We start from the raw sequence: 21,136 nt of genomic DNA, 5'->3' as shown, positions 1-21,136 counted from the left end.
GAAAAAGCTGCTTCATAGGTGTTGGAAAGGCAAAGAATTTTAGTTATTTACTTTGCTGTTGCTGTAATTTTACCAGTAGAGATGGGGAGACATCTCTTCCGTGCAAGTAACTTGCCTCAGACAGCTAAATCTCTTGGGCCAGCCCTGTAGTCAAGCAACTCTGACAGCAAAAGATCCAGGGTTTTTCGTGGTGATGGTGATGAAGGTATTGCTTAAAATACTAGCATTTGTATTCTTAGAACAGGCCTTCTCAGAGTGCATGCCCTCATGCCTGCTGAGAAGCATCTGGAAGAGTCTTAAGTTACAGAATGGAAGAAAATGTTTTTTAAAAAAAACTCCATTATCAGATTGTAATAGGCAGCTAGTAGCTTAGTCTGGAACAGGCTGAAGAGCAGAGAGGAGCTAGAACATAGAGAAGACTGAGCTCTTTATATGGAGGTGGAACTTTTCTGAATACTTCTTTCCCTCTCTTTAGTCTGTTGGTAGCAGTTGTTTGTTTACTGTTAATCTCTCCAGTTGGTTACTAAATGTGTGTTGAGAAAGAAAGCACAATACACAAGTCTATAACTTCAAGCAACTGTAAATAAAGACATGTTTTTATTTTTTCTTCTACAAATGTCTCAGAGTGAGTTATTGAGACTTTAAGTACCAGTTAGTGAGAAAGGGGAGGACTAGCTATGGAACCAATAGCTATTCTCCATTGTGGATCTCTGTACTTCTACTATGTAGCAAAAGGAATTTTACCAGAAATTCAAAACTGCAACAGGAACTATGGCAGTTTATATAAGAATCATTTGCAGACTAGCCTAAGGAGAGGTGCCATTAAAAGACTAGGGCAGACGGAGTTGCTGGAAAACAGTGGCTGAAATCCTGTTACTTTGTTACACGTGAAGAAGGCAAAAGATGTACTATTCAGTTGTTTCTGGCCAGTAAGTAACAAATCCCTGTTGGGATTTGGAAGTGGGCATGGATTGGTATATGCTTCATATCCATTCAAGAATCTCAGCAGGGATTCGTTAATTGCTGGCTAGGAACAACTGAATGGTACATCTTTTGCCTTCTGCATCCATAACAAAGCAATAGGATTTCATTCAATGGTTATTCATTCAGTCTTCACACTAGGGCAGTATGATATATCACTGGTTCTTATCATCGTGGCCCCCTGAAGGCAAATGAGGCAGAAAACAATTTACATAAACATCACAGAATTTTATTGCTATATTCAAGAGATATCACTAAAATGTTGAAATTATTCTAATATAAGCACAGGGATAACCCACATTTGCACAATGTTCTTGATATCCAAATGGAATATAATTAGCCCTCACATCACTATTATAAGATCTATCACAAGGGGGACATACTTTTAACCCTCCTCCCATAAATTGTTCTACTATGCTGCCCTTTTACCCTTCCCTGAGGAATTTCCTAGTCTAACATAACATTTCCCAGTCTAACATAGTAAGTTTTTTTAATGATAAAAGAATTTCCAAATATTGCTTCAATTTTCCTCTCGTAATTCTTGTATTAGCTTCTAAGCTAGTTAGTATAGATGCACTATGGGTACTCGTTCCTGATGTCCTATTTGATGTCTGAAAATTAAAGTCTATTACCCAAATTACCATCATATAAATTTAAGGCACTCAATCTGTTGAGCCACCACATCACTGGGACCACGATTTGTTTAATCCTGCTAATATTGATTATGGTAACCAAATTGTGGCCTATACTGCTTAGATTTTTCAGAATCATCAGATTCTAATCTAAATCAAATAAACATGATAGCTTAATCACATTTTAAGAAACATAATGTTGAGATATGATATATCTAGTTATGAAATGCCCACATCATGACAGGATAAAAGCGCAGTGCACTGGAAGAAAGATAACTAAGTTGATTACATGGCATGGCATATAATGGTGTTAACTGGTGGGTATGGAATATATAGGCTGAAATCCTGGTGCTTAATATAGTGAGTCACAACTAGAGTAGCCCCATTGAATTCATTGAGGATTTGGTGTATCAGCTCTGCCATACATTCTGTTCATTCAGTGGCCCTACTCTAGTTGCATTGCACTGAACTAAGAAACAGGATTTCAGCCATAGTTCACCAAGCCATAAATTTGACTCAGTTTCCCCCCCCCCCCTTTTAATAACAATGTTGTGTTGAAGGCATCAATCCACTTTCTTGGAATAGCTTCACATGTTTACATCATCCATTTAGATATGACTGAAGGAGAGACAGCCAAAGACACTCAGAACACTGAAAACTATTAGGATGAAGGCAGGCTGTTTCCCAGCAGCATCCTGCAACAGAATAAATATATTTTATTTATCAACCTAGTATCACACTCTAACATTTGTAAGAAAGGGTGAAACATTTTTTCTACAATAGCTACATCATTTTCATTCTTATATTCCTAGCTCTCCACATATATTTTTCCAAACTAAAAAGCCCACGCATGCTTCAGCTTTGCCTCATAGGAAAATGCTTCAACCACTTCGGTTTGTCCTTTTCAAAGTTCTACAATGTTCTTTTCAGGTTGAAGCAAACAGAACAGTGCGTAGCATTCCTGATGCAGTGAGTCTGCAGATTTGTATCACAGTATTGTGATAATGGCATTATGTTTCCATCTTTTCCCCCAATAATTCCTAACATTCAATTTGCATATACGTATATATTTTGCAAATGCTGCCCACTGCATTGAAGTTTTCAGTATGTTATCCATTACATGAAAGTTCCAGCCTCCTTTTTCTTGTATGCTTGCAGCCAGTTTAGCTCCAATCAGAGTATTATATTTGCCCTAGTATGTATCTCTTGGCACGTACACTGAATCTTATTTGTCATTTTTTGCCTCTTTCTCGAGTTTGAAGAGGTCCTTTTGGAAATTTTTTTTTAGTCTGCTTAGATTTCTGTCATCCTGAATAATACAGCTTGATTGTAATGGCTGACTACCTTTCTTTTCAACTGTACAATAGGTCTTTTATGTAAGCCTTTTAGGAACAAAGCCTGCGTTTGAGATGATGAAAATGACTGTTTCATTTCAGCCTGCAGGTAGGGGGAATTACAGCTCTTAAATGCTTCCCAGAATTTTTTTAAAAAATCTATCCATAAGTATGAAACTATGGGACAGAACAAGCCAAAATATAACATTTCCCCATGTGCATGTTGGTTTAAAATATCCTGAGGTTTTTAATGCAGAACATTTAAAATGGCATCTTTGCCTGCATTATGAAGTGATACAGTCCATTCAATCTCCATATACATGGTAGAAGAACTCTACTGTTTCCTGTCATTACCAAAACTGTCCATTTCTCATACTCTCTTCTCTCAGTGATCTGTCCTTTTATTTCCATGATTTACAGGTTTTCTTAACCTGTATGTCATGGAAAGCTGGTGGGCGGTGTAAGTCTTTGAGGAGAGAATCTCAAATATTTTCCAAATATTTATTTAAAAATAAAATATATATACTACACTACTGCATATTCCACAAATTATGTGAGGAAACCTGTTAGGGGAAAAACAAGTGAAAGCTTAATTTGCATGGCTTGTTCTACCACCACAGAAAGAAGAGGTTTCTTCAGCAATAAAATGAGGTATGCAGGAAAGGGATTCTGAATATTTTGTCCTCTCTGTTTTACTTCTCAGTCCACTCCACCAAGCAACTTTTGTCCAAAGAGCTACAAAGCTAGAAGTGAGCTTTAAACAGGATAGGGAAAGTGTCTGGAGCAATGAGTTGAAGGAACACAGCAAGAACGAGAAGGTTCTGTCCTCTCCTGCACACACTTTTATTATTAAACCTAATTTCTTCCATTCCTGCTGTTTATGAGAATGAGCTAGCTAGGGAGACACATGAAAAGAAACATGGGCCTGCTACCTTAACCTCCAGCACATAATTTCAAGGTGCTGATAAATTCAATACAGAAAGTAGAAGAAAGCCTATATTTTAAAAATAGTAAACATGGGTTCCAATCTATCTGACGGACTCAGTACCACCTTGTAAAAGTGATTGTTATTATTTGATTGGAAGAGTCAGACGAGAAAAGTGGAATAGTGAATAACTTCAGCAACCCTGTACTTACCGAGTTATGAGACTGATGACCTTGATAACCCTGGAGGAAAACAAAGCAGATGCAAATTAGTACAACAGATCTCCACCTCCCCTCCCCCACGGGCTCAGGACCTTGCCTCTGGACCAAGATCCATATCACTGGAGCCAAGTAGTTCCCCTTTCTTCTTACAAAACCATTCTTGTCTCTAAACAGAATTATGAAATATGGTCTATGTTCTTTTTGAGGAGGAAATGTGGTACGTTTCTACATGAAAGTGAAGCACATATTCCAAATAAATGTGCACAGAATCACAGACATTTAATTTGTTCAACAATCCGGCTTTGCTGTGGCTTGATTCACGGCCTCTTTTACATCTCTGTTCAGAGCAAGTTATCACATGGAGACTATGAATTGTTTTGAAGCCAGTGCCCACACTGACCCTTCAGTGTGATATGGTTTGATCCATACAATAGCCCACAGCCCCCCTTCCTTTGATCCTGCCCTCTGCCAATCCCTGGCTCTCTTTTTCTGCTTTTTGGGCTGTTTAGTGTTGCACAGCCCTAGGGAAAGGTGGCAGGTTTCCAAAGTTCCCCATATATACAAACACATATGCATATCACAGAAACAGTATTCTGCTGTAGTTAGTCTGAGTGTTTCTATTTCATATAATTTTTTCCAGAGGTGATTTTAGTTCCACTATGTTTACTCCCAGTTAAGTGGACATAGGACCAAGTACAGTGGTGCCTTGAGTTGCAAACTTAATTCGTTCTGGGATGATGGTTGTAACTCAAGTTGGCTGTAACTCAAAGCACCATTTCCCATAGGGATACATTGAAATGTGATTAATCTGTTCTGGCCCTTTTTAAAAGTTAAAAAAAGGGCAGGAAAGGAGGGAGGGAGGGAACAATGGGGAAAAGAGGAAAGAAAGTCATCACTGGTGTTACATACAGCACTGATGGTACCTGTCTGTCATGGGTTTGGAGGGAAAGTTCCATCCTATGGGGAGTGGAAGGTGGGACATCAGGGGGAGGAGCTGTGCTGTATATATAGTTAGAGCTGGTGTGGAGTTGAGGAGTTGGAGTCTGTGTGTCAGACTGGGTACAACTGTGTGTCAGTCAGTACCTACCTGATAGGTTCAGGTTTCTTTATAGGTAGCCAGAACTGATAGGTTCAGGGTCTGTGCTTTACTTTAAAGGGTTCTGTGTGAACCAATCTGATGTATGTATGATTGAGACTAAGCCACGTTACAGTATCTTATTGACTTGATCTTTTTATTTACCCTGTTTGTTATTTAAATAAACCTTGTTCTTTTGTTTGTTAAAAATCCATTCCTGGTCTGTGTGACTTCTTATAGGGAATGGTTGGTGGCAGCTTAATTAAAGTGTGGTATACTCCAGTAGGTCTGGGGTTGTCACATTGATTGGTGTCCAGCGTGTGGGATACGACTGGTCCAGTTGTCCAGTGGTCCAGCAAAGCCTTGGCAAGTGTGCCCAGAGCAAGGGGGGTCTAGTCAGGGAAAATCTGAGAGCGCGTAGGTAATCTTCTAGGCTTACCTCACGGGGAGGTACGCTAGTGGAAGAACGTGCCAACTCAGATTGGGGAGACTAGATTAGGGAGCTCTGAGGCAACCTGTTTTGGCGGGAAAAGGGCTGAGGCAAAGCTGTGTGAAGTAACAGTGATCTAGCCTGTCTGCTGAGAGGCCTAGCAGAGGGGGTGGATTCTGCCTGGCAACAGTAGCAAGTTAGTGCTGAAGGAACAGCAGCAATCTATAGAAGGCTGTTCCTGAGGCAAAAGAAAAAAGTCGTCACTTTATTTTGAGGCTTGACTTTTGAAAGCAGCCTGTTCTGGGGGGATTATGCCCTTGACTCGAAGCCAAATGGCAGAAATGGGTGAAATAAGAGACCCACAGGTAGACCAAGGTTCTGAGGAGGAATTTGGCTCAGTGCAGGATGAGAGCACGGGAGAACAGAACCCAGAACTCAGAAAAATGGTCCTAGCCCAACAGCATGAACTGAGGGTGAGGGAGATGGAGCAAAGGGAAAGGGAGGAACAAAGACAATTTGAATTAGAGAGAGAAAGAATGGAGGAAAGGGAGAAACAAAGACAATTTGAAATGGAGAGGGAGAGAGAGAAAATTGCTCTGGAAAAAGAAAGGATGGCGTTTGAGCTGAAGAAGCTGGAGATAATGAATAGAAATAGTAATAACAATAATAATGAGGGGAACCCAGGGAATGGGGAAGGCAGCCTGTCTAAAACTGACCTGAAGAAATTCCCTGTGTACCACAAGGGAGATTGCCCTGAGGTGTTCTTTTCCCTTGTGGAAAGAGCGTTTGTGGACTTCTCAGTAAGGGAAACTGAGAAGATGACTATTATGCGATCTTTAATCAGTGGCAGCCTGGCAGAAGTCTATGCAGAGATGCCAGTGGAACTGATGAAAGACTTCGCTGAGTTTAAAAAACTGGTGTTTGCCAGACATGGGATAAATGCTGAACAGCTGAGGCAAAGATTCAGGTCACTCACAAAGAAACCAGAGCAGACTTTTACCCAAGTGGGGGCCCAACTGGTGAGGCTGCTAGAGAAATGGCTGTCTCAGGAGGGGACAGAGACCTTCCAGCAGCTCAAAGACCTGATAGCGCTGGAACAGTTTTATTCAGTCCTGCATGGGGAACTGAAGTTCCAGGTGAGGGAAAGGAAACCAAAATCTGTGACAGAGGCGGCAGAGATCGCAGATTTTATTTACCAAATAAGAAAGCCCTTAGGTGCTGAGGGGAAATCTGTAGGTAAACCCAAAGAAACCTACAGCAAGTACTCTCAGGGACCAGGGAAAAACCAGCAAGGGGGAGGGGCCCATGTTGAAGGGAAGCCCTCAGACATGAAACCACAAAGACCTCAGATTTTGGAGGGAAAACCAAAACCAGATGAGAAAGACTCAAAATACAGCAGAAAATGTTATTTCTGTCAAGGAAAGGGCCATCTAATCTCAGAGTGTGGGAAATTGAAGCAGCTAAAGGGAAATTTGCCTCATGAGTTGAGTGGAACCAAGCCAAAAGCTGTGTTCTGTGTCCAGAAAGAGCAAAGCTCCTTGTCACTGAGGGAGCCTGTTACCATGGCTACTCAATCTGGAACAGTTACATCTGCTGATCAGGCTGGGGAAAATGGTCCTCTTGTGGAGGTCAAGCGCTGCTTACTAGTGAGAACAGATTCGCAGTTGTTTGAGACCGCAGGGGTGGACGTAGGAATACTTGACCATCAGTATAGGGGGCTGAGGGATACTTGTTCCCAGGTGACCCTGTGCCATCCAGACATTATTCCTAGAGAGTATATAATCCCAAATGAGAGCTTGAAGGTGGCAGGGATTGAGGGACAGGTGATCTCACTGCCAGTAGCTGAGGTACCTGTGAGCTTTCAAGGCTGGAGGGGAGTTTGGCGGCTAGCGATTTCATCGACTCTGCCAGCAGCCGTGCTCGTGGGAAATGACCTGGCTGAACATGTGAAACGGGTGCTAGTGATTACACGCTCACAAGCCACCACGGGGACAGTTCAGGGGGGTACTGAAGAGCCCGAGACGGAAGCAGATGAGGGTAGTTCCGAAGCTGTGGTGGAAACCTTAACCACAGACAGCAAGTTTGGCCAAGAGCAAAAGGCGGACGCCACTCTCCAAAAGTGTTTTGAACAGGTGACAGACACCCAGCTAACACCTGAAACCCCAGCGAGATTTCATGAGAAAAAGGGAATTTTATATAGAGAGACCCTGATGAATATCTCCAAAGGGGGAGATGGGATCAGAAGTCAGCTAGTGGTACCTGAAAAGTATCGCCCCATGATCTTACAAAGGGGGCACTCTGACATGTTTGCTGCGCACTTAGGGGTGAACAAAACACAGCAGAGAATCACACAGAATTTTTACTGGCCTGAAATAGGGAAGCAGATCAAGGAGTTCTGTAAACAATGTGATGTGTGTCAGAGGCAGGGGAATAACCGTGACAGGACCAAAGCGAAGTTGTGCCCTTTGCCTGTGATTGACACCCTGTTCAAATGTATAGGAGTGGATATTGTGGGACCTTTGCCCAAGGCCACAAAGAGGGGGAACCGGTTCATTCTCACCATTGTGGACCATGCCACGAGGTACCCCGAAGCCATTCCCTTAACTAACATTGAAACTAACACAGTGGCAGATGCCTTGGTGGGGTATATGTCCAGGATGGGATTTGCCTCAGAAATAATCACAGATTTGGGCACATCGTTTACATCGAAGCTCATGAAACGGTTATGGCAAATCTGTGGAATTAAACACAAGGAAACCACTGCCTATCACCCCGAAAGTAATGGGTTAATGGAGAAGTTCAATGGGACTCTGATGCGCATGATTAGGACTTACTTGGCAGAGAATCCAAACAATTGGGACCAGAAGCTGCAATCCCTTTTGTTTGCTTATCGATCAGTGCCACAAGCCAGTACCGGGTTCAGTCCGTTTGAACTTTTGTTTGGGAGAAGGGTGAAAGGGCCACTTGATTTAATCAAACAAAATTGGGAACAGATCACCCAGGATGACCCACAAGATGTTGTGACATATATAGACTCTTTAATGAATGACCTAAAGAGAAACCTAGAGCTAGCAGCAGAGAACCTGCAAGCTCAGAAGGTCAGAAAGAAAACCTGGTATGAGCAGAAAACCAGGGAGAGGCACTTTAACCCAGGGGAGGAAGTGCTTTGGCCTAGGCCCTGCAAAGAGAACAAATTGCAGCTGGGTAGCCCAGAAATAAAATACTTGGGTCACATAGTAGGGGGAGGAGTGATTAAACCCCTAGGGGCCAAGATAGAAGCTGTTCGTGATTGGCCCAGACCCAACACCAAGAAAAAAGTCAAATCAGTTCTTGGGTTGGTGGGCTACTACAGGAAGTTCATCCCGAGGTTTAGCGAGATGGCGACTCCGCTGACCGATCTGACGCGGAAGAAGACTGATGACCGCATCCCGTGGACCAGCGACTGTGAGGAGGCGTTCCGGAGGTTGAAGGAGGTGCTCATCAATTATCCAGTGCTGCGTGCTCCAGACTTCGACCGGGAGTTCATCATCTACACCGATGCGTCTAACAGCGGGGTAGGAGCAGTTCTTTGCCAGGAGGATGAAAATGGTGACCAGCATCCAGTGTCCTACCTGAGTAGGAAACTCCAGAAAGGTGAGAGACATTTGGCAACCGTGGAAAAGGAGTGCCTGGCCATAGTATACGCGATCCAGAAGGCCAAGCCTTACATCTGGGGAAGACATTTTATTCTGTGCACTGACCACTCACCACTGCAGTGGTTAAAGACAATGAAAACCCACAATAGTAAACTTATGAGGTGGGCTTTAAACCTGCAAGATTATGACTTTGAAGTGAAGGTGGTCAGAGGGTCAATGAACTGTGTTGCTGACGCCTTGTCAAGAAGACCCGAAGAGTGAAGACGGCGAAGAAACATGGACTATGTATATTTTGGTGACCAAAAGTTAATTGTACCTGTTTATTAAGCATGCTTGGTTTGTATTAATAAAGGTAATTTAATGTATGGTAAATGTTAATGTTTAAATGCCTAATTGATATGTTTAACCTAGAGTGTAAGTATGGGATTGTGTTAATGTATAACTGTTATATGTTTTGATCCTGGTTGTTTTTTTGGAGAAAAGCACTTTAGCTTTTCCCCTGCAAAACAACTTATAAAGAGGGGAGGTGTTACATACAGCACTGATGGTACCTGTCTGTCATGGGTTTGGAGGGAAAGTTCCATCCTATGGGGAGTGGAAGGCGGGACATCAGGGGGAGGAGCTGTACTGTATATATAGTTAGAGCTGGTGTGGAGTTGAGGAGTTGGAGTCTGTGTGTCAGACTGGGTACAACTGTGTGTCAGTCAGTACCTACCTGATAGGTTCAGGTTTCTTTATAGGTAGCCAGAACTGATAGGTTCAGGGTTTGTGCTTTACTTTAAAGGGTTCTGTGTGAACCAATCTGATGTATGTATGATTGAGACTAAGCCACGTTACAGTATCTTATTGACTTGATCTTTTTATTTACCCTGTTTGTTATTTAAATAAACCTTGTTCTTTTGTTTGTTAAAAATCCATTCCTGGTCTGTGTGACTTCTTATAGGGAATGGTTGGTGGCAGCTTAATTAAAGTGTGGTATACTCCAGTAGGTCTGGGGTTGTCACAACTGGGGTACATAGACAAAGGTTTGTGCTTTTAGGCACAAAAAGAGAGAGGATAGAGAGAGAGAAGACAATTGGGGGGAGAGAGAGAGTTTAGAGTCTAAAACAAACAAACAAAACCCCATTCCAGCAGGGACTAAAAACAGGGACTAATGCAAAAGCGGTTAATCCGTCCACTGGGGAAGACTTTTTTTAAAAACCTAAGATGTCCTCTAAGGTTAAAAAAACAGCAGGAAAGGAGGGAGGGAGGGAACAATGGGGAAAAGAGGCCCTTTTCTGGTTGTATCTCAAAGCATGGGTTGCAAGTTATAGCAAAATGTTGCCACCGGAGCTGGTTGTAACTCAAATTGGTTGCAAGTCAAGATGGTTGTAGGTCGAGGCACCACTGTAAGTATATTCAGGATCAGTATGCAAGTTCTTTCTTTTTTTTGTAGGGATGGGATATAGACTTTTGTGGCATAAACAATATAATTGCAATTTTGACATTAGAAGAAGAAAACAAATTTCTCCCTAAAACCTAAGAATGGCACAGTCTAGACATCCAAACAAATAAAGCCTGTGATTTTCAAACTTTGGATCCTGGGCAAACTCTCTGTTTGCCAAGGAATGTTGGGGTATCTACTGTAGAACCACTGCACACTTAGTTCTCATGGGCACTGAGCACATTTGTTGGTTCTGCCTGTAACCCAACAGAAGCAGAGCCTGAGACTTAAAATGCAGTCACCTGCATTTTGCAGCATCGTCAGCCTAAAGTCTTACCAGGGCAGTACCTCATTCCAAAATTTGAGGATGAGCCCCTTTCCCACTTTGTAGAAATGTGTTGCAGAGCACCAGTAGTCAGTGTCTTCTTCTCTGATCTCCTCTTTTTGAGAAGCCTCTGTCAAAATTTGGAGCAGAGCCTGGAAGAAGTATTTCCAGGGACTCTAAAATTACAACTCTAAAATTCTTCAATCAGCAGCTATGTTGATTGCGGGATTCTGAGAACTGTAGTCCAAAAAAGGTAAGTTTACCAAGCATTGGTTCTGAGTTGCTTGGGATTTCCTAGTTTTCAGTCTGAGAATGATTAAATTAAATAACTAAATAAATAATTATGAAGAAATGGGAAAGAGGTACTGCTGCAATATCAGGTTGATGTAATATTGTAAAGAATGACAGTATGGGACTATGCACATTTGCTTTTAAGGAAGCTGTGCTAAGTTCAGTAAGTGCAGCCAGAAATGCAATGGGAAATCTACTGAAGTCACAATAACTATTGTCAATATTAGATTATTATTTGAAAACACTGATTTAAAAAATACAGCAGAAAGTACTTCACCCATGATCTCAGCTATTTCATATATTAAAAATCCGGACTTTTCAAATGTACAGCGGGACCCTGTATCCATGGGAGATCTGTTCCACAATCTACTGCAAATGCCTGAGACTAAATAATTGTGAACCCTGCATATACAACATATAAGGAGGTGGGACAAAGGCCACAAGGCCCACCTCCTTGTATGTTGTAATCATAGCTGAATAGCTGGATAGCTAAAATACTGGACAACAATCCTGCAGATACGGGAGACCTACTGTATAGGCAACTATTAAAAAATTGGGAGTGAGGATGTGGTTAATCATCAAGATGTTAAGGTAGTGAGGTAAGTAATGGAAATGTCATTCATGTTTAGAATAATTAATCAACTAAAAATCTAAACAATTAAATTGACTAAGCCCTAATAAATTCATTTGAGAGTAGTCCTTACTTGTCCACCATACTGACTGCCTCGTCCTATATTTCCATATGGGGAACTCTGTAGAACCAAAAAGGAATTGGGAAAAGATCATAATTTTTAATGCAAATACCAACATTTCTATGAAAATATGTGAAGAGTCTTGATGAAATATCTAACTTGTGCACTGCTGTGATGCTGTAAAAAGAAAAGTTATGATTTCTTCCCATCACAACCCACTCTGTACTTGTGTCAGCATTTGAAAAATTGTGTTTATTAGGTGTTAAAAATTATTAAAGGGAATGCCCTGAAAATGAAAGTTCTTTTAAAACTGTGACTTGACCAGTTGTTTACAAAAACACTCTGTGAGATATTTGGCCTGTTTTCCAGCAGAGTCTAGGAATAAGGTCACACTGTATAAATACACTGCGAAGGAATTTAATTCAAACCTGTCAGTTTAATGTGTGGAAGCAAACAAAGTAATGAATGAATGAAAAAGGAGTAACTTTATAGTGCCATTTTATAAAAAATGTAAATCCACAATATATATGTTTTAAAACTGTCACGGTAACGCTAGTCTGGCATCCATGATAGGGTAGCAGGAAGTACTCAGAACATAGGCGCTTGCTGACATAGCTATTCCTAGCCCAGGAATTAGAGTGTATGCAGAGTCTATGGGATTTTCTGTTACGTTAGAACATTCTGGTGTGAGATACTGTTGTAAAACCTGAGTGAGTAGAAATTGTTTATGGTTGGTGAAGGACAGAAAAAGTGTAAAGTGAAGGCTGAAGTGACAGTTAAAGAAGGGAGTGAGCCGTCCCTTCATACATCTGAGGCTGGAGGAGGTAACAATATTATGCTCACTGTGACTAGAAAGATGGAAGATCTAAATGGAGGAGGAGGAGCTAGAGAGAGAGAGAGAGAGAGAGAGATAAAAGGGGCGGGAAAAGAAGAAGGAATTGTGGGATTTTTGATGACAAAGGGGGAAGAAAAGAAGATGAGGAAAAGCTGGGGGTCAGAAGAGTGGGTTAGCCCAGAAAGAGAAAAGAAGGAGGAGGAAGAGGGACCATATATGTTTAATGTGCCAGGAAGAAAGGAGGTGAAGAAAGAGAGAAGTGGCAGATTCGGGCGAGGGTGAGGAGGTCATGATATAGAAGTGCAGCTGGGAGAGCCTGACCCCTTAGAATGGACCGTTTACGACTCAGGGGTGGGCAAAATGTGGCCCTCCAGATGTTGCTGAACTGCACCTCCCATAATTCCTAGCCCACACAGCCAATAGTGCGAGGAGAGTTGGGCCTAGCCCACACAGTGAGGAATGTTGGGATTTGCAGTTCAGCAACATCTGGAGGGCCACACTCTGCCCAGGTGTATCCGTGGGGAAAAGGTCCTTGGAGGAAGGTGGTCTGTCCAGAACTGATTCCATCCACTCCAACAACTCAAGAGGGAGGCTGGGCTCATCACCCCTGTTTTGGGACCATCTGTGTGGTGAAGAGCGGCCCCGTGAGAAAACCGACCAAGAGAGGTTAGGAGGCTTCCTGTGATAAGGGACAAGGAATTGAATTACGGACTCTCACTATCTTGGACAGAATTTCTGTTAGAGGCTGGCCCCGTTGGACCTACTGAGGTTATCTTTGATTCTCCCACTAACTTTGTTAATAAAGGTTTGGTTGATAAAAATAAGGTTCCTGTGGTTAATCCTGCCAAAAAGGAGGAATTGCTTAACTTTGCTACACAACCCAATCATAAAATGGCATAAAAATAATTGAGAACAGATAGCCAGATTAAGGAGTGAAAATGATGCCAGACAAGCATTGTTAGAGGAGAGAAAAGGATAACGAAACAGCATAGAGAAAAGACACAGTAGTCATGGATTTTCCTCCATAGATTTTAACTGGCAGAGAGGTAAGCATTTAGAAATATTTTGAGCATAATAATACGCTTACAAACTAAGAAGTTATTTTCTTGAAGAATTTTTTCTGTTAACATTTTTAGTATTTTTAATATGTTTTTAAGGCTAAAGGTTACTTAAAGTTGTAATACCTTTTATTTTAAAATGATGATATTGTCTGCTGTTTTAATGTGCCTCTTTATGCTAATAATCTCTTTCATTTTTGGATTCAAACATGATTTTTATTCTGTCTGCATCTCAAGTTTTATATTTAAATGCCTGCAACTTCTCACAGTTGTGAGACTGTTTGGATGGAAATCACATCTGTAACTTTTCATAAGCTGCAAGGACATATTTTTCAATATTTGTGCTTACAGCTTTTCTCATGGTTGTGAGATTACTTTTCTGAAGTATATGAAACGCAGAAGCAATGTAAATAAATAAAGCTTGTTGAAATAGACAAGCGGATGTTGCCTGAAATTATTACAGCAATAAAAAGACTTATACTTTGATACCCAGATAAATTTTGATATGATTGTCTGTGATGCTTGATTGCTTGATTTCTTTCTGGAGTTAACTCTTTACTAGGGTAAATGCCAGCTGTGATGAACACAGGCTTCTGATTTTTCCCTAGAGGTCTATGAAATTTTGTAGGATTCTTAGCGGATGCTCAGAAGTTAGCTGAGCTACCTAATACTAGGGGCAAAATGGAGAACACAGTTATCTGGCTGGAGTTCCTGCCATCTTTATAGAATCTGGATTTAGATGGAGGCAGTTGACTAGGAAGAGAATGATTAATTCTTTCATTCCCACGTTTCGTTTAGTCCTTTAGTCGTGTCCGACTCTTCGTGACCCCAGTCTTTATTTCAATTTGCTCCCCTTCAGTCACAATGCAGGTGCAAAATAGGCATCTATACATTTTCCTCTGCAATCTGCAGTTCAGCAGAAAAAAGATTTCCTCCAGGAAACTGGCACAGAGCCTTCCCCACCAATCAGTCCTGATCTAAATCAGCACCCCTCACCCAAAATCCAGCTACTTACTAAAAATTGAGACATGAGCTGCAGTTACAGAATTTCTACATCACATTTGAGTTATGATGTCCCCATACTAGTTTCTTATCTGCTTCTATTATATTAACTAATTTAACTGTCTTTGTATTGTATACTCCATCTGTTGTTAAAGCAATATTTGTTGAAATCCTGTTGCTTTGTTACACAAAAAGTGTAACATTCTATCATTTCTAGATGACAATGAAGGAGTCACTGCTTGGATTCTCTAGGGTTCTTGGAGCTTCTGCACAATTGAAACTCCCAGTGTAGGGATGGTGGAAAGTTACAACTTTTGTGTAACAAAGTAACAGAATTTCAGCCATTATTTCAAATTTCCTTCTATGATCAGAAGACTGGACATTGCATTAAAATGTAAATTCTGGTTCAAAATGTTCCTTACTTGTCCACCATACTGACTGCCTCGTCCACCACTGTATTGACTTCCATATCCACCACCGTATTGGCTTCCTCGTCCACCACCATATTGGCTGCTGCCACCATATTGGCTTCCATGTCCACCACCGTATTGGCTGCTGCCACCACCATACTGGCTTCCTCGTCCACCACCATATTGGCTGCTGCCGCCATATTGGCTTCCTTGTCCGCCACCATACTGGCTGCTGCCTCCATATTGGCTAGTTGTAGATTGAGAGCCCTGAAAAACACAAGCCATTTTTTCATGCATGTGCTCATTCTTCACCTCTAGAGGCAATTCATGCCAAATTATCAGTACTGCTAAGACTACTCCTTACTTATCTACTACTGGCTCCTTGTCCACCGTAAGAAATATAAGTGATTTCTAATTTGTAATTTACTGATTGACCAATGCCTAAAAAAGGGATGAGTCCTCAATTTTTTTTTAAAAAAAATATTCATTCCCATTTTATGGCCTTCCTGTTATGTTACACATATAAAAATACACAGAAGTCTCATGTGGCGTAGAAGACATAGCAGGATGGAACATTCATGTTAGTGCTTCTTATTTTGGAATGTTGAAATGTTTATTTCAAAACATTTAATAATCAACATGCTAAGAGTTTAGATGGAGAACTACAATAAGTAACATTTGCTCCTCTAGTTTGGGAGGGATCCAAAGTTTTGTAAAGAAGCTGATTCATGGAAACAGAGCCTGCATCCATGGAGAAACCTAATGTAGCAGGCAGTAAGTACTTACTGAAAATCCACCAGGGCAATAACATCCACCCTATAAGGAAAATAGAAAATACACATGTGATTTCTTGACTGAAAGGAGATTCTTACCAGAATAAAAGATTTAGGGAAGACTTTTGTTCAGACTAAGACTTATTGTTTGCTTATTACTAGAATTTATGAAATGTCCTGCATTTCTAGTAGCAAAAATTCAGCCTATGATTCCTTAAGATGTATTGTATTCTCCAACTTTGCTAACGTTTCATTGTCAATATTTTCATTTTCTTCCACAGAGTTTTAATTATATTGTACTTTATTATGTAAGTATATTAGACTGCAAGCCTAAACTATGCAGGGCTCAAAAATGTCCTTTTATCAGGTAATATATTTACAACCACCACCACCACCACCACCACCACCACCACCACCATCATCATCATCATCATCATCATCATCATCATCATCATCATCATCATCATCATCATCATCATCATCATCATCAATAATGTTACCTTGCACCAGTATTTAATGCAATTAACAATCATAGCAGTGAGGAAATAAGGCTACCTGCCTCCAGATAAGAACTTAGTAAAGTTACTTTTTAACATTCCTTTCTCAACTGTGAGTCATACTATATGTACATTACAGATAGCATGGCATTTAAACAAGGAAATCAGTTAAGTGCTGAATTATGTCTGCTTCTCACAGGAGGAACTAATCACACTTCCTGTAGTTTGGAAATGATTTTGATTTTTGATTGGCCACTGCAAAATAAGGAGGTGTTGGTCCCTTGCAGTTCTGTTCAGGACAGGTCTATCTTAGTTGTCACTTCTACCGTTGGTGTACAGGTTAACAATATTGCAAACTTGGTGACACTAAGCAGATCTAGGGTTTATGAGTGCTTGAACAAGTCACCTGGGAATGGAGCATGTGTGGTGCTAAAGAGGAACATGCATGCAATCTGTTTCTGTGCTAACAGCATGTTGACAGTCAATGGTGAAAATGGATATTGATTGAAGTGTTGCGTTTCCCCAGGACTTCTGCCTCCTGCTGCCTTTAATTTCTTACCTGTCCACCAGTCTGGCTGCCTCCTGGAGAAGTCGAGTTCTGTAAAAGATTAGGAATTGTTTTTTCTCCGTTCCAGGTGCTTTAGGCCAAGCCGTCTATTTTGTGGCTTGCATTTTATTTGAAAAATAATAAAACTCTTTCACCCTGATTCAGCGAAGGGGTGTAATTCTTACCTGTCCACCAGACTGACTCCCTCCTGAGGAAGAGTTGTTCTGTAAAAGATTAGGGATCTATTGTTTCTGTGGCTTGGCTCTTCTTTGGAGAATAAGAAAATGTTGGTACCCCAAACTGTTTGCATGCAAGTGGTAGCTTCTGCATGTCTTGTCTCTAGTTGGATGAAGACTTGTGCATGGAAACACACGCTGCATGCACGATTTCTTTGCTGACCCAGCCATTACACTGTGTGCTGCAGCATGGATCGGAAAATGGGCAGTCACACCATCAGTTACTCAGGAGACAGAATGAGTGACTTAGTAACCATCCAGTCACTCCTCATCACTGAACATTGCTGCTGATTTTTCTGACCATGCTATGTATGTGTGCATACTTGGTTCCTGAGCATGGGTGTAGTTATGTTTAGAAATTTCCAATTTAAATCAATTTGAAATCAATTGATTTTTATGTGTATCCCACTCACCATAGAGTCTGCCAATAAGAGTTCTCCATAACCAATTAATAGGGATGTACCATGGTTTTGGGTTTGGCAGTTCGTACCAGTTCACTGGATGGCCAAACAGGTGCTCAGTGCTTCCTAGCCCTGCCTACTCTGGTGAGCACCTGGAGGAGGTAGGGCAGGGAAGCCTGGGCACTGCCTCTGTATGAGTGCCCACCAGAGGAGCTGGAGCTGGGAAGTGCCAGACATCTGCTTGGCCTTCCAATGAACTGGTGGTTTGTGCCTGTCTCTACCAATGACTTATTATGATTATTTCTACCTTTGCTTGCCTTCTGCTCAGATATTTGACCACAGCATGGCTAGATTTCTGAACAGGTATTTTCATGCTCTATCTGGAATTTCCAGCAGTTTTTCTCATCAAAATGCATTCCTAGGTACTTGAAGGTCTGGACTTGTTCTATTTTATTTTCGCCTATAGTCCAGCTAAATAAATTTGGGGGGATACTTTCTAAAAATCATCACTTTAGATTTTGTGTAATTTATTTATAGTTACTCTAGGTGGCTAAACTCTTGGAGTTTATTTAAGCTTCTCTTCAGTCCCTTTTTGTTCATAGATAATAGTACAATGTCATCAGCATATATAAGGCTTGCAATCTTATAATTCCCAATTGAGGGGGGGAAATGATCTGGATGATTTAAAGCTGTTACAATAGTATTAACATAAAAAAGGGGTGCAAGTAAGCACCCTTGTTTTACCCCTTTGTTAGTATGAATTTCCTCTGTCAGCCTTCCATCTATGCTAATCCTTACCCTCAACTGTGTTGGAGTATAGTTCTTATATTAGGATTAGGAGTCTCTTATCAATGTTTGTCTCTGTGAGTTTATCCCACAGGCGGTTTCTGGTGATTGTGTCAAATGTAGAGGAGAAGTCAATAAAAGCTGTGAACAGCCATTTGAATGGCCTGGTGGTATATTTGCATACAAGATGTAGCACGGAGATTTTATGATTAGTGATTGCTAAAGTGCTGCAGAGTTGCAATTTCAGGTCAAGATGGGTGGTTTTTGTTTTGCTGTCTCCTGTCCTGCTGTGGGAGGAGGCTTCGAATTTCCCTGCTGCCCTCAGCCACAGGAAGCTGGCTAATGATTAGCTATTTAACATATACTAGTGTTTTCACTGTCAGGGAAGGGAAGGAGCACTTGGGAGATTTTCTCCCTCATTGGTAAAGTAATCTGGGAAGCCATGATCCCAAAGATTTTGATAGTTGGTATGGGCTCCTCTGACTCAGGTAGAAAAATTCCTTGGGATAGCCCTAATTTCTGTTACTGTACCAGTTTGAAGCTCCTTCCTTCCTTTCTGTTTTGCTCCCATTCTCCCCCCCCCCTTTTTTTTATCTGTGGAACCAGGATGTGTGCATAATATTATGCATATTAGCTGAGCAGTTTTCAGAAACTGGTATTTTGTTGCTAATTTCCTGGGCCTCGAGGCTTTTTAACAGCTTGAACTGAGCTCCAGACACTTTAAACAAGCAGGAAGATGCTGCTGTCCAAGATTACAAAAGGGTTCTGTAAAAACTGTAAAGGTTAGATCACAATAGCAGTTCCATACACTAAGAAGATGCATGCAATCTAACTGAGACTTATATACAGCTTTTACAGAACCCTTAGTTGTATGTATTAAAAGCAATACATATTAAAGTAGCTTTTACCTTTCCATGTTGACTGCTGCTGCCATATGATCCACCCTGTCCATCCTGGCCATGGCTACCACCATATGATCCATCCTGAACAGGAAAATTATTAATTTTTTTAAAAAAAGGCTTGTGGTTAAAATACCACATTATCTGCATATTACAAAAATACAGGTAATTTGCATGGACAGAGCAATCCTGTTCCCCACAGGTCTAACACACTGTCTCTCTGTGTGTCTGCTTTGGATAGGGCACCCGTCTCCTCCCGCCGTGAGAGAGGCTATCTCTTGGTAGAGGGGCTTGTAAGCATTCCAGGCACCCCCACTTGACTCAGGCAGCAACACTGCCAGGTACGATGGTGGAAGGGTGGGATCTGCTTGTAAACCTCCTTATCCCCACAGACTTCTCCCTAGCGGGGCTTTGGATTGGAGCAGGGCTTGTGATGTGCCAGATCTCATTTTCCTATTTCATCTCCACTTGACACTTCTGTAGGATTGCACTGTAAGCTACTTCAGGAGTAGAAAGAAGCAGAAAAATGCATTGTATGTTCTACATCTGTGTACATTATATTGTTAATTTGCTATATATTGCACATGTGGCATATTTTAAACTGTGTTTACCTGACCATATTGGCTGCTGCTATATGATCCACCCTGTACAGAAAACAGAAAATTACAAAAAGATATTTCTTAATGTATCTTTCTAATAATATATTGGAAAGATATCTTTCTAATATATCTTTATAGTCAACTGCAGAGATAAGCATGAGACTTATTTATATTTCATTTTCTATATCCATGTACTCTAAACACATATTATATGTGACATATTAATCTTATATAAACAAAATGGTATATATCAAAACACACAAAAACAGTATTTTACATATTGGCTGCCATAAAATCTATCTTGTTCATCCTAACACAATACTTGTTTTTTATTTTATATATCTCTGTGTGTACTATCTATTTCTACAGTGTGAGTTACATATTGAATATATGGTGTAAAAAGTTTTACCTGTTCTTATTGGCCACCCCCACCACGTGGTTCCCCCATATGGTCCACCCTGGTCAGAAAACAGTTTCTTCTTTTAAAAGTATTGATGTATTTGTTCATTCGTTTCATGTTTGGCCCTCTTTTCTCCCCAAAAGGACTCAACGCAACTAGATTTGTTGCCAAACCACCACATGACCTTAGTATATCTGAATAAATCTAAGTTCCATATTTCAGAATAGAATAAGTTCAAGTCTTTACCTGTCCATAATGGGTGTTGCCTCCATATGATCCACCCTGTTTAGAAAACAATTACCTTTTTTTGAAAAAAAAAAACCTTTGTTGCTGGAATGCATAGTGTCTTAGCATATTTATATCAAAGTTATTTTCTATATTGAAGGGCAAAAATAAGCATAAAACACACTGTTATTCTAGTTTCTTGTGTTTTCCCAGCCAAATTAGTAGTTCTAGCTAGAGTTGACCTGCTGAATCATTTGCTGAATGGAAAAATCAATTCTTATTCCTCGTATCCTCATATAAATCCCAGTGACGTATTGGATCCACTCTAGTTTAAGCTACCAATTGGATTCAAGCCTCTGTTTCCAGATTTACTACCCATTACTATCATGTGCAATGTGTTATACATTTTAGGAAATTACCTGTTCATGTTGGCTTCCATATGATTCACTTTGTCCTCCCTAAACATAAGACATGTTTTACTTCAAAGAAAACAGTGGTTTCTTG

General features: G+C 40.8%; 1 protein-coding gene across 1 annotated transcript; it reads right to left on the bottom strand.

The window, feature by feature from the left end:
- Positions 1-1,194: 1,194 nt before the first annotated feature.
- Positions 1,195-20,053, bottom strand: LOC140706337 (uncharacterized). Its single transcript, XM_078391797.1, has 8 exons — positions 20,020-20,053; positions 19,418-19,492; positions 17,272-17,310; positions 17,099-17,137; positions 16,056-16,085; positions 15,282-15,536; positions 4,085-4,114; positions 1,195-2,308 (listed from the first exon to the last, which is right to left on the bottom strand). Exons 1-8 carry the CDS (start codon positions 20,025-20,027, stop codon positions 2,275-2,277), a joined length of 510 nt encoding a protein of 169 aa, XP_078247923.1. The 5' UTR covers positions 20,028-20,053; the 3' UTR covers positions 1,195-2,274.
- Positions 20,054-21,136: the final 1,083 nt, after the last annotated feature.

The sequence above is a fragment of the Pogona vitticeps genome, chromosome 4 (genome assembly GCF_051106095.1).
Source record: "Pogona vitticeps strain Pit_001003342236 chromosome 4, PviZW2.1, whole genome shotgun sequence".
NCBI lineage: Eukaryota > Metazoa > Chordata > Lepidosauria > Squamata > Agamidae > Pogona > Pogona vitticeps.
Note: the sequence above shows the minus strand (reverse complement) of the source record. Positions and strands in the feature narration are given on the sequence as shown.

Excerpts from the sequence above, each read along its gene's own strand:
- LOC140706337 (XM_078391797.1), bottom strand. Across the intron at positions 17,311-19,417 it reads GCAGCAGTCAACATGGAAAG|AACAACTCTTCCTCAGGAGG; the intron begins GTAAAAGCTACT and ends AATCTTTTACAG. Across the intron at positions 15,537-16,055 it reads ATTGCCCTGGTGGATTTTCA|GGCTCTCAATCTACAACTAG; the intron begins GTAAGTACTTAC and ends TGTGTTTTTCAG.